The sequence below is a fragment of the Polypterus senegalus genome, chromosome 11 (assembly GCF_016835505.1).
Source record: "Polypterus senegalus isolate Bchr_013 chromosome 11, ASM1683550v1, whole genome shotgun sequence".
In the NCBI taxonomy this organism is placed as follows: domain Eukaryota; kingdom Metazoa; phylum Chordata; class Cladistia; order Polypteriformes; family Polypteridae; genus Polypterus; species Polypterus senegalus.
The window spans coordinates 101,097,581-101,111,886 of record NC_053164.1 but is presented as its reverse complement, the minus strand read 5'-3'; the positions used below and the strand labels follow the sequence as shown (position 1 = coordinate 101,111,886).

General features: G+C 38.9%; 1 protein-coding gene and 1 long non-coding RNA gene across 3 annotated transcripts in view; one reads left to right on the top strand and one right to left on the bottom strand.

Annotated features, from left to right (window-relative positions):
* The window catches only part of LOC120539379, a 115,037-nt gene that overhangs the window by 56,114 nt on the left and 44,617 nt on the right, over nucleotides 1-14,306 (top strand). The gene's annotated exons all lie outside the window — the stretch shown is intronic.
* The window catches only part of stard7 (StAR-related lipid transfer (START) domain containing 7), a 42,405-nt gene that overhangs the window by 9,562 nt on the left and 18,537 nt on the right, over nucleotides 1-14,306 (bottom strand). Inside the window, exons 3-5 of the mRNA XM_039769382.1 lie at nucleotides 8,855-8,904; nucleotides 3,837-3,947; nucleotides 3,278-3,360 (exon numbers count right to left, since the gene is read on the bottom strand). Of these exons, the coding sequence (XP_039625316.1) occupies nucleotides 3,278-3,360; nucleotides 3,837-3,947; nucleotides 8,855-8,904 (244 nt within the window). The remainder of the gene's footprint in view (nucleotides 1-3,277; nucleotides 3,361-3,836; nucleotides 3,948-8,854; nucleotides 8,905-14,306) is intronic.

Below are 14,306 nucleotides of genomic sequence, written 5' to 3'. Positions count from 1 at the left end.
ATATATATATATATACCCGCGTATCACAGCGAGAAGTAGTGTGTTAAAAAGGTAGAAAAGAAAAGGGAACATTTTAAAATAACGTAACATGACTGTCAATATACAGTATTTGTTTTGTGAGTGTTACTGAGTGTTGCTGTCATCAAGGATTTGATTATCATTATTTCTTTCAATCAGGTTCGTATTTGTAGGATGTGTTGTGTTCAAGTTACATTCCGTGTTTGTCAATCGTTGTAAAGATGACAGGCTTCATTCATCGATTCGTTTCTTACTGCATCAAAAAACAGCTCGTCTTCTTCTTTATCTGAGACCTGACACACTGCATGCACGGGTTTTTTACACTGTCTTCCTTTAGCGGGACATTGACTTTTTCCACCGTGTGCTTTGTTTCCACAGTAGCTGCATTTATGAATATGCTTATCAGACGCTTCATATTTTTGCTGCCTTTTCAATTGTGTAATTCGGTTTTGTTCAGCTCTTTGGAACTGTTGCTTTTATCTGTGCACTGCGTCAGTTCACGTGAGCCACTCGGTGTACTTGCATCGAAGGTTCCCAGCTGTGCTGGTGCCATCTCGTGCTATGTCCATGGCTGTATTGAATGTTACCTTAGTCCTGGCACTTAAAACTTTCTCTCGCAGTTTCGCTGAGTTTGTGTCAAACACCACCCTGACCATCTCATCTTCCTCTCCATAAGCACAGTCCTTCACCCGTGAATATTTACCCATGGCAGTTTGCTATTGGATTGCCGCTGACGGACGGCCTTATATGGGTAGGCACTAAATTACAAACGCCAGCGGCAGCCTGTCTATGAACTTAATTTAAAGTGTAGGTTTACATCGTGCTTTGTTTCCGAAGTAGCAGAACTCATGAATATGGTTGTATATGTCACTCGCTCGCTTCTTATTGTTTCGCTGCCTTCTCAATTATATAATGCATGTTTTCTTGAGCGCTTTTTTGAAGTCTTCCTGGTTTTCTATGTACTGCGTGATTACGTGGGAGGCGTGATGATGTCACACGAAACTCCGCCCACACGGCGTTGAAGCTCATCTCCATTACAGTAAATGGAGAAAAACTGCTTCCAGTTATGACCATTACGCGTAGAATTTCGATATAAAACCTGCCCAACTTTTGTAAGGAAGCTGTAAGGAATGAACCTGCCAAATTTCAGCCTTCCACCCACACGGGAAGTTGGAGAATTAGTGATGAGTCAGTGAGTGAGTGAGTCCGTGAGTCAGTGAGTGAGTGAGAGAGGGCTTTGCCTTTTATTAGTATAGATGTATTTGCATATATAATTTCAAATGAATCTTACCTAATATCTAAGAGAATACAAAGGTTTATGCTGTATAACTGTGCAGGGAATATTTATAAACAGTGTGGGAGAGTTTATAAGGGCTTAAAATATATAAAAATAACCATAGAAATATATGGTTTCTACTTCTTGGATTTTCACCTATCGCGGGGGGGTCTTGAACGCAACACCCGCGATCGAGGAGGGATTATTGTACATAATGCTGATCATTTGCATTAGACTCTGTGTGAGGAGCTCTCTGTGCTTGTAGCCAAGTGTGCAGGTTGATCTTCAAGTTCCACATCAACATAAGAGAAGGAGGCATGTGCCCTATGTATACATAATAATTAGCCACATGGCACGCCAAGACTGAAAACAAACCTTGAAGTAGCCCAACGCCAACTAACAGAGGAGACTCTATGAAATAACAGAAGTTTTATTACTGTTTACAAGACTTTTCTATCTTTTTGATAGAATAAAAAATGCAAAGCATCAGCACAGACATTTTAGAGAGCCTTCAGCACAACTTCAAAAAAGAGAACGAGCCAGCAGTTTCAATCATGAATGCCACTTTGAATTTTCTATCTATATAAGACCTATATATTTTTTTTATTTTTACTTTTGACTACAATTTCGGGATTTCCGTTTTGTTTTGTGGAAATATACGTTTGCGTGTCTAGACTACGTTTTTTCTTCTTTGATCTTACAGAGGCATATTGGCACAGTGGTTGGCACTGCTCCCGCACAGCTCAGGTGACCTTTTTGGCCACAATAATTGGTCCAGTATAGTTGGCAGATGTTTCCCAAGCACTAAGGGACACTTGAAAGATGACTGTACCATTATAATCCAATTGAATCTAGTTCAGTTAATCATTCGCCATTAACTTTAATGCAGTTCGCCAAGTTTGGCGAATACTGCTAGCATTTCCGTGATTTCAGGGAACTCACGGCAAAGTGATCTTGGCAATGTTTGCTCATTACTAGTGAAAAGATTTGGGCACAATGCCATTAACACATATGATTCCTTAGTTTAAAAATATTTATATTTTCACTTATTCTTGAGACATCCCATTTATTTAATTTTGCTCATTTACTATTTCTGGTTAATTTTCTATTACCTCTCTTGAACGTTTATAAAGGGTCTTTTACCTGAAATGCATTAAATCCCATTTTATTACTGTCACCATTACTTGCTTAATACTTTATATACAGGGGCTACAGAAAGCATACTAATCCAAAGCATCACATCCTAGTATGGCAGCCACTCTGCATAAGACCGTTAAGCCCTGCAGAAAGAGATTAAAACAGCAAAGGGTCCCACCAGTTGTGCTCTGCCCCCCTACAGGACATTTACTATAGGAGACACAGAACCAAAATGATCAAAATTATTAAAGATCCTTCAGACCCCATGGACTGCCTGTTCAGCCTACCGAGATCAGGCAGACATTTTCCAGTCTTATGCCCAAAACTGACAGACTTAAATGGAGTTTCTACCTACAGGCCCTAAGACGTCTTAATTAGGACATACCACTGCTGCTCAGCCCTCACTAATTGATAATGCCCCTATAATATTCTCTATTTATGTATCTGTATCTACATTATCTATTACTTATATTATTTCTCTAATGCACATTGTACATGTACGGTCCTGTATGTGATGAATAAAATGAATCTTGAATCATGAGTAGTCCTGCAATGAACAATTTCACTGTACTATGGACACAAAAATAAAATTGAACTGAACCTTCCTTACTAGAATAGTATCAGAAAAAATATGCTGTTTAGCTTAACTTACCCTGGAATCCCTTTAACATATAGTTACAATTTCTATATTCCTTGTGATTCATATTTCTTGCTCTTTAAAAATGGGTCACTAACCCAAATTCTGACACAACGAGTTTATATCTGAAACAATTAAACTTGATCTTTAAGTACATAAGTCTGGTATACGGTTTGAAAAGACAACATCAACATTTCATTGCTTCTCACCTTGATATAAGAACCATTAAGTTGTTTTCATAGTCTACCTGGTATCTTCGAACATAGACATAGTCCCGAGAATACATTGGATACTACAAATACAAAATAAACAGTAAAAAAGACAAAAATAAATAATTATAGAGGCCTTGTCTAATCTATGGGGTAGAGAGACAAAAAAAAGTGTCTGTAGGTCTACTGTACTACAAAGTCATAACACTACATTTCAGCATTAATTGCCCACTTTACTCAAAAGAACAATGTGTGTTATCATTAATGCAAAACAGAATTTCTGTTTTTGAAAAACAAAACAAGGCTCAAGTCATGCATTAAAAGACAAAGGTTATATTAACATTCGCCACTTTTAACTTTCTTTCCACTGATAGTATACAAATAAATAATGTATGCTTTTAATCAGTAGAAGAACCTAATATCCTTAAAGATGTTTTTTAAATACAGAATCTTAAACACCAGTAACTGTAGTACAACTACTTTACTGTGTTGTCAATACACAACTGAAAACTACCATAGTTCAGTGATTTTTACAGTTAAATGAAGAACAAAATCTTACAGGAAAATGCGTGACCCAATGTATGACTTCTGATCCAGTGACATCATCATGCTCAACCACTTCCAGTTTAATAACTAAGGAATCCCATTTTTTTCTGTATTCTGTATCTAGCTATATAAAGAGAAATCAGGAAAAAGACAAAACCTTAATAGACGACTTACAATAAGAAAAACAATTTCTACAAAATTATGAATGCAGTAATTATAAAACTTACAGAAATATATTATAAATAAATAAAAGTCAATGTATATGTGTGTGTGTATGTATGTTCCAGCATCACTTGGTACACGTTTCTCATTGGTCGACTAAAAATACTGTAGGGTGAAATCAACCTTAACCCTCCCCGTTCTGGATAGGGTGTCGAGTGATCTTGCTGTCTTGTACGCATATTATCATCAAGTTGACACTCGGACGACCACCAGAGGGCGAACTGGAGGCGACTGCCAGCATTCTTTATGTTTGAGCAACACCTGTTGTCACCTGTTGCTTTTGAAATTAGAGTTGGCCAGTTCAGTGCGTGGATGGTAACATGCATACAAGACAGCAAGACATGCACATTCATTGTTTGTTAATTTTTTTAAATTTTTTTTTATTTATATTTTTCTCAAACAATTACAAACCGGATTCCAAAAAAGTTGGGACACTAAACAAATTGTGAATAAAAACTGATTTTTTTTTTATATTTTATTTGTAATAGAACGTAGATGACAGATCAAACGTTTAATCAGAGTAAATGTATCATTTTAAAGGAAAAATATGTTGATTCAAAATTTCACGGTGTCAACAAATCCCAAAAAGTTGGGACAAGTAGCAATAAGAGGCTGGAAAAAGTAAATTTGAGCATAACGAAGAGCTGGAAGACCAATTAATACTAATTAGGTCAATTGGCAACATGATTGGGTATAAAAAGAGCTTCTCAGAGTGGCAGTGTCTCTCAGAAGCCAAGATGGGTAGAGGATCACCAATTCCCACAATGTTGCGCAGAAAGATAGTGGAGCAATATCGGAAAGGTGTTACCCAGCGAAAAATTGCAAAGACTTTGCATCTGTCATCATCAACTGTGCATAACATCATCCAAGATTCAGAGAATCTGGAACAATCTCTGTGCGTAAGGGTCAAGGCCGTAAAACCATACTGGATGCCCGTGATCTCCGGCCCTTAAACGACACTGCACCACAAACAGGAATGCTACTGTAAAGGAAATCACAGAATGGGCTCAGGAATACTTCCAGAAACCATTGTCAGTGAACACAATCCACCGTGCCATCCGCGTTGCCAGCTGAAACTCTACAGTGCAAAGAAGAAGCCATTTCTAAGCAAGATCCACAAGCTCAGGCGTTGTCACTGGGCCAGGGATCATTTAAAATGGAGTGTGGCAAAATGGAAGACTGTTCTGTGGTCAGACGAGTCACGATTCAAGTTCTTTTGGAAATCTGGGACGCCATGTCATCCGGACCAAAGAGGACAAGGACAACCCAAGTTGTTATCAACGCTCAGTTCAGAAGCCTGCATCTCTGATGGTATGGGGTTGCATGAGTGTGTGTGGCATGGGCAGCTTGCATGTCTGGAAAGGCACCATCAATGCAGAAAAATATATTCAGGTTCTAGAACAACATATGCTCCCATCCAGACGTCATCTCTTTCAGGGAAGACCCTGCATTTTTCAACAAGATAATGCCAGACCATATTCTGCATCAATCACAACATCATGGCTGCGTAGGAGAAGGATGCGGTTACTGAAATGGCCAGTCTGCAGTCCAGATCTTTCACCTATAGAGAACATTTGGCGCATCATAAAGAGGAAGGTGCGACAAAGAAGGCCCAAGACGATTGAACAGTTAGAGGCCTGTATTAGACAAGAATGGGAGGGCACTCCTATTTCTAAACTTGAGAAACTGGTCTCCTAGATCCCCAGACGTCTGTTGAGTGTTGTAAGAAGAAGGGGAGATGCCACACAGTGGTGAAAATGGCCTTGTCCCAACTTTTTTGGGATTTGTTGACACCATGAAATTCTGAATCAACATATTTTTCCCTTAAAATGATACATTTTCTCAGTTTAAACTTTTGTTCCATGATTTATGTTCTATTCTGAATAAAATATTAGAAGCTGGCACCTCCACATCATTGCATTCAGTTTTTATTCACGATTTGTATAGTGTCCCAACTTTTTGGAATCCGGTTTGTAAAAAAAAAACACTATTTTCCTCCTGGGCAACGCTGGGTATTTCAGCTAGTTATATACAATATCAGCACTTGTATTGAAAAAAAATATTCTGTGTTCAGGAGAAAGAAAGGAGGTTTGCCTAATTACTGGACGGAGTTTCTAAAGGATAACCTTTAAATTATGTAGGCATATCACTCAAGAATAAAGAATATTTTCCTTCTGCTTTTTCCCCAGTTAGAAGAGAATGATGGCTAAACGCAATGTCAAGCTGACACAGTACAGATGAGAGCTTAACCTCAAAATTAAGTGCAACACTTGGAGGGAGAGAATATTTCAAAACATAAACTATAAATAACTAATTAGCGAAACATGTCTTATGCATCACCAAATATAAAATCCAAAAAATCATTGCAGAATTAAAGTTGAACCACATTTGCCAAACATGCAATTAAAAGATGGTGTCCTGTTTGCACCATTGCAATTTTATTGTTTTAATAATATGGATGCTCAGAATGTTTTGATCAACAAAGGAGATGATTGTTGACTTTAGGAAGACTAAGAGTGACCATCTGCCACTGAACATTGACGGCTCAACTGTGGAGGTCGTCAATAGCACCAAATTCCTGGGTGTCCACTTGGCAGAGAACCTCACCTGGTCCTACAACACCAGCTCTTTAGCCAAGAAAGCCCAGCAGCAGTTCTACTTCCTGCATAAGCTTAGGAACGCCCATCTTCCACCAGCTATTTTAACAACATTCTACAGAGGAACCACAGAGAGCATCCTGAGCAACTCCATCACTGTCTGGTTTGGAAATTGCACGGTCAGGCATCGTAAAGCCCTACAACAGATAGTGAAGACAGCTGAGAAGATCATCAGTGTCTCTCTTCTTTCCATCATGGATATTTACACCACATTCTGCATCCACAAAGCCACCAGCATGGTGAATGACCCAACACACCCTTCACACTCACTGTTTGCACTCCTGCCATTGGGGAAAAAGGTACCAAAGAATTCGGGGCCTTACCACCAGAATGTGTAACAGTAACCAAGCAGTCAGATTCCCGAACACTCATGGACCGGTCTGATATCTGATATATGTGTTCTGCTCTGAAATGTTGCACATGGTTGCACATTTGACTCACATACACCTCGTTATATAATATGTGTCTTTATGTTATGTGTCGTGGAGTCTTCATTGTCCTGTGTTCTATGTAGCACCATGGACTTGGGAGGAATGTTGTTTCGTTTCACTGTATGCTGTATATGGATGAAATGACAATAAATACTCTTGAATCTTTAAATCAATGACTGAGGCCTCTCTATAACTGCTTACTTTCATTCCAATCAATTTTTATATTTAACTAATTTACTTGCTTATTTAGCTGCTTCACTTCTGCCTTCAGCTGTAAGAAATGTAAAATGCTAATCAATAAAGCAACTGCTCACACTCACAGCTAATGCTACAGCATCATATCTGTGTGCATCAAAAAATATATTTCTCAACCCACCATATATATAGGCACAATGCAGCATGTTTTCCAGAGCTGCTGAACTTTCTGGAGCCTTAGGAAAAGACTGAATAGGTGACAGAGGATACCACGAAGTTGGCCAGCTCAGGCCTTAAGAACTTGAGGAATGACTACTGTACATCTGGTCCTGCAGATTTTCCTGTGTGTAGCCTCCTCAGTTTTCTCCTTAATTGGCCTTCACATATGGACAGCCCATACTGGTGGTCATAGGTGGATTCATCACAGGCTATTCTAGTTGATGTGGTAGGAGTTGTTGGTATGGTAGAGATGGTGTGGGGGAAACTGGCCATTGGAACACTTTTCTCTTCAAGCATGAGTTAAAAGTATTTTTATGACAAATTAATTGTAAATGAGGTTCTTCAAAATATGTTAGCACTGGGTGGAAATAAAACATATGTAGGATATCCATTCATATTTGTTTTTTTCTTCCTCCAATCTGTTGCTTACAGTGTCTTTCATTGTCATCTAATGATCAAGACCTTGAAACAATAATGTAGTTTTAACATTTACAATTGCAGATGGAGACAAATGCAGCTAGAGGCCTGCTGTTACGGAAAACATCTGATTAGCTGCTCTAAAGTATGACTGCAGAGGACAGTCTGATTTCAGAATTAAGTAACTGTGACAGTGTGGTAACCATCAACAACAGCCTGTTATAAGTCACTAAATCATTTGATGTAGATAAATCAACTGTATGGGAACCAGTCCAAGAAGTGTGCACAATACTGCTTAATGTCGTGAAGGCCAAGTGCATCAAGATGCCAAAAGCCGATTGCTTAAAAAAGATCATTGACAGCTGGCTGGCAAAGTAAGGATTCCTTAAAAGGTGCCAGCTTTGTGGACAGAAGCCACATCGCCATCATTGTTCCCTTGGATACTGCAATTGAAGAATGGAATACATAGAGATGCGACTTTTTTTATTCCGAAATGCCCAAGGAACTACTTTATCAGTAATCTTCTATTACATGAATATTTTTTCATTTAACGCTGCTTATGCAGTATGCTTCAAAATATTAAAAAAAAAAAATGTATGTGCCTCAATTATGAAACGCAGCAAAGCATGACAATGCACAGTTTTAACTACTTCTCTCATGAATGAGAAGGATGGTTCCTTTCAATTTTAGGAATGTTCACCCTACACCAACAACATTGTTAATATTACATACTACAACTACTATTGTGTAGTTTGGGACAAAACTGCTTGAACATTCGGATGTACTCACAATTAACTAAAAATGTATTTCTGTGAAAAACATAAAAAAAACTATTAAATGTACTCTCCCAAAAACACCCTCCTTGCCTAGGCACAAAAATGGTAATTTACCTGCACATTAAAGAATTGTCTGGGCGTGACATCTGTATATGATCCTAAAACTGAAAAAAAGAGAATAAGAATTTTTTTATATTTTCATATCTAGAAGAAAAATATAGCACATTTTTAATGTTAAATATCTCTAAACTTTATGATAATGAGCATTTCCCTTGAACTATTCACAAGCTATTTTTTTTACAAGGAAGTGAAACAATTCTCCTTAGAAGATTAAGGTAACTGTGCATAAAGTGTAATTCTACATATATTTTAATTGTAGAAGCATTGTAGTTTTAATGTGGATTCTTGGTGCAAGCCCAAGAATCAAAACAAATAGTTTTGATTCTGTCAAAATATACCTTGCCTGTATAAAAAGATTTCACATATTGCTATATGGCAGTGAGTTGTTTTGACACTGAATGTCAAAGTGAAAACAGATCTCTGTAAAGTGGTCTATATTAAATACATACAGCATATAAAACACATTTAAATATTCACCCCCCTTTAATATGACATAGCTGAATCATCACTGGCACAAACAATTGGTTTTTGAAGTCACCTGGAGTGTAGTGAGTCAGTATTGTGACTTAACCTACAAACACTCCAAGCAACTCCATTAAAAAGTGACTGAAAAGTACGAGTCAGGGGATGGAATCAATACCCATGTCACTAAATATCCCTTGAAGTCCAGCTTAGTCAAACATTAAGAAATAGAAAAGTATGGCACAGCAGTAAATCTGCCTAGAGCAGGCTATCCACAAAACCCTGAGTAATAATCCAAGCAGAAGGCTAGTATAGCAGAACACAAAGAGACTTACGAGAATTCTGAAGGAGTTACAAGCTACAGTGGGTAAGGAAGAAGAGACTGTGCATACAACTGTTTTCTATGTGCTTCACCTGTCACAACTTTATGGATGAAGGGCAAAGATAAAGCTGTTGTTACATAAACATGACATCTCAGCTGGTGTGTGCAAAAAGGCATATGGGAGACTCTGAAGTCAGTTAGAAAATTTTATGGTGTGATAAGACCAAAATTGAGCTTTTTGTCCACCATACTAAACAGCAAGTTTAGTGTAAGAGAAACACTGTGCATTAACAACAACATATCATCTCCACCATGAAACATGGTAGTTGCAGCATTATGCTGTGAGATATTTCTATGCAGCAGGCCCTGGAAGTCTTATAAGGTTAGAAGATAAAATGAATGCAGCAAAATACAGAAAATTCTGAGGAAAACCTGATGCCATCTGCAAGAAACCTCAGGATAAGTTGTGTTTTCCAGTAAGACAACAATATACAGACATACATTATATATAACATTATTATTATTATTATTATTATATGTCACCATTAACAATATCAATTTCCATATAAAGAATCCTCTGCCCAAACAAGCGACAACACACAAGGCCACTGACACATTCATCAACATTTGGCAGGCTGTATTTCATCTAACCAAGTTCCTCAACTCTTCTCAGTCACCTTGTATGCCAAAACACAACTTAATTTAAAAAAAAGCAGGAACCACAACCATGTTGTTGTGTAACCTTGACCTGACTAAACTGTCTAATGGAACCACTCTGTGTGAAGAACCTTATCTCAAAAATTATACATTTCAATATGCAGTTTTCTACCATTAGTTTATCTGTGGATTTCAAAGGTTTTAAATGTTTCATATTTGGGTATTGACACATATAAATATATTTAATTACCACTGGATTATCTGTGTCACACTTAAGGATAAACTGGCTTGTGAAGATGCCAACCTTTAAAAAATACAGTAACTTTCAGAACTTCCAGATTTTGTACCCAAACACATCAAACCTCTCTAGTTCATAATGTCCTTACTTATCACCAGCTATCAGAACTGCCAACAACCAATCAGATCTGTAAAACCGAAGATTAAGCAACTTGGATAAGCTAAACCTAAACCCAACCACAGGGGATACACAAACCAGTGCGTTTCTTCATGCTGGTCTCAAGCCCAGATAAACGGGAAGGGTTACGTCAAGAAGGGTACCCGTTTAAAATTTTGCCAGATCAATATGCGGACAACAATACAGATTTCCATTCTGGATCGGTTGAGGCCTGGGTTAACAATGGCCACCACCAGTACTGTTAGCCAAAAGGGTGCTGGCAGAAACTGGGGGACGGTGTGTCCGGAGACAGGAGGAAGGTAAAGACAGTGGAAGTGAGGGTAGGAACCCTGAATGTTGGTAGTATGACTGATAAAGGGAGAGAGTTAGCGGATATGATGGAGAGAAGGAAAGTTGACATATTCTTTGTGCAAGAGACCAGATGGAAGGGGAGCAAGGCCAGGTGTATCGGAGGCGGGTTCAAATTGTTTCACCATGGTGTGGATAGGAGGAGAAATGGGGTAGGGGTTATCCTAAAGGAACACTATGTCAAGAGTGTTTTGGAGGTGAAAAAGAGTGTCAGGCAGAGTGATGATTATGAAACTGGAAACTGAAGGTGTAATGATGACTGCTGTTGGTGCATATGCAAGTTGGTGTGCGATGGACGAGAAAGAAGATTTCTGGAGTTAGTTTGATGAAGTGGTGGACAGTGTACCCAAAGGAGAGAGAGTAGTGATTGGAGTAGATTTCAGTGGACATGTTGATGAAGAGAACAGAGGAAATGAGGAGGTGATGGATAGGTAAGGTGTCAAGGAGGGAATTGCAGAAAAGTCAGATTATAGTAGTAGATTTTGTGAAAAGGATGTGCATGGTTGTGGAGAATACATATTTTAAGAAGAGGGAGGAACACAGGGTGATGTACAAGAGTGGAGGAAGATGCTTTTTGCACACAGGTAGATTACATCCTATGTATGAGGGTCAGTTTAAAGGAGATTGTAGACTGCAAAGTGGTGGCAGGCCAAAGCATAGTTAAGCAGAATAGGATGGCGGTCTGTAGGATGACATTGCAGATCAAGAAGTGGAGGAGAGTGAGGACAGAGCCAAGGATCAAATGGTGTAAGTTGAAAAAAGAAAGACTGCAAGATCGAGTTCAGGAAGGGGGTAAGGCAGGTACTGGGTGGCAGTGAAGACTTACCAGACAGCTGGGCAACTATATCAGAAGCAGTATGGGTGACAACAAGAATGGCACTTGGCGTGACTTCTGGACAGAGGAAGGAGGAAAAGGAAACCTGGTGGTGGAATGGGAAAGTACAGGAGAGTACACAGAGGAAGAGGTTAGGGAAGAAGAAGTGAGATAGTCATAGAGATGCAGAAATTACTCAGGAGTACAAGGCATAAGGTGAAGAGAGAGGTGCCGAAGGCTAAAGAAAAGGCATATGATAAGTTGTATGAAAGGTTGGACACTAAGGAGGGAGAAAAGTACCTGTACCGTTTGGCTAGACAGAGGGGAAGAGCAATGAAGGTTGTGCAGCAGACTGGTGATAAAGGATAAAGATGGAAATGTACTTGAAAGCAAGGAGATTGTGTTGAGCAGATGGAAAGAGTAATTTGTGAGGCTAATGAATGAAGAGAATGACAGAGAGAGAAGGTCGGATGATATGGAGCCAGTAAATCAGAAACACAACAGATTAGCAAAGAGGAAGTAAGGACAGCTATGAAGAAGATGAAAAATGGAAAGGCCAGCGGTCCAGATGACACACCTGTAGAAGCATGGATGTGTTTAGGAGAGATGGCAGTGGAGTTTTTAATGCAATCTTGGAAAGCGAGAGGATGCCTGAGGATTTGAGAAGAAGTGTAGCGGTACTGATTTTTAACAGTAAAGGGGATGTGCAGAGCTGTAGTGATTACAGAGGAATAAAGCATGAAGTTATGGGCAAGAATAGTGGAAGCTAGGTTAAGAAGGGAGGTGATGATTAGCAAACAGCAGTATGGTTTCATGCCGGAAAGAGCATGTGTACGAGGGAAGTGTAACAGTGGTGAGGTCTGCTGTAGGAGTAACGGATTCATTCAAGGTGGAAGTGGGATTACATCAGGGATTGGCTCTGAGCCCTTTCTTATTTGCAATGATGGTTGAAAGACAGGTTGACAAACGAAATTAGACAGGAGTCCCCATGGACTATGATGTTTGCGAATGACATTGTGATCTGTAGTGAGAGTAGGGAGCAGGTCAAGGAGATCCTGGAGAGGTGAAGATATGTGCTAGTCAGGAGAGGAACGAAGGTTAGTAGGAACAAGACAGAATACATGTGTGTGAATGAGAGGGAGGTAAGAAGAATGGTGAGGATGCTGGGAGTAAAGTTGGTGAAGGTGGATGAGTTTAAATACCTGGAATCAACAGTACAGAGTAACAGGGAGTGTGGAAGAGAGGTGAAGAAGAGAGTGTAGGGGGGGTGGAGAAGAGTGTCAGGAGTGCTTTTTGACAGACGGGTACCAGCAAGACTGGAGAAGGTCTACAAGATGGTAGTGAGACCATATAACTATGTTATTTTGGGATGGAGACGGTGGCACTGACCAATAAACAACAGACAGAGCTGGAGGTGGCAGAGTTAAAGATGTTACGATTTGCATTGTGTGGGACAAGTATGGACAGGACTGATATGAGTACATTAGAGGGTCAGTTCAGGTTGGACAGTTGAGAGAAGAAGTCAGAGACATGAGATTGTGTTGGGTTGGACATGTGTAGAGGGGAGATGCTGTGTATACTGGAGAAGGATGTTAAGAATGGAGCTGTCAGGAAAGAGGAAGGCCCAAGAAGAGGTTTATGAATGTGGTGAGAGAGGATATGAAGGTGGTGGGTGTAACAGGGCAAGATGCAGAGGACAGGATATGGGAAAAATGATCTGCTGTGCTGACCCCTAGAGGGAGCAGCCAAAAGAAAGAGAAGGACAAGCTGTACCTAATAAATATGGCTATGTCAAAGAAAAGCTCCAAAAATAAATATCTGAAGAAACAAAAAAAAAACCAAAGCAAAATGTAAATCACCAATATGATACAAAATGCTCAAGAGTGCAAAAATTTTTTATGTCAAAATACTGTTTAGGATAAAAAAACACTGCAATAAACAACATTCTGTAGTAAATTACAGATAAAAATTAGACAAATGTAATTTAAGTATTACTATCCAAGCACAATCTTCTTCACTGTACAAGGTGAAGAGTTAGAAATATACAAGTGAAAATTGTACTGTACATTAAGTATGCAGCTGAATGAACAAAACAAGATATTTCTCTTCATGTTTCATTGTGCAACTTTAATAGCAGCCTCAGCATAAAATACGTAAAAATTATTTTTGTTCGGTGTTAATCAGCCTTTACCACAAATGCTAAGAACTGCTGATGATTCTTTGCTCATTTGTTTATGTCCCGGAAATAGAAAAAATGAAAATACTCAGGAAGTTAAAACCTATAAGAAAAAGAAATCACTAGGATGTCAGTTTCTAGCTTTCAGTATAGAAAGGTGTTTTGGCTGTAGAAACTAAGGTAAAAATGAAAGTGTGAATGAGGCTTCACAGAGCAAAAAAAAAAAAACTTTAAAATCCCAAAAAGCTTTTT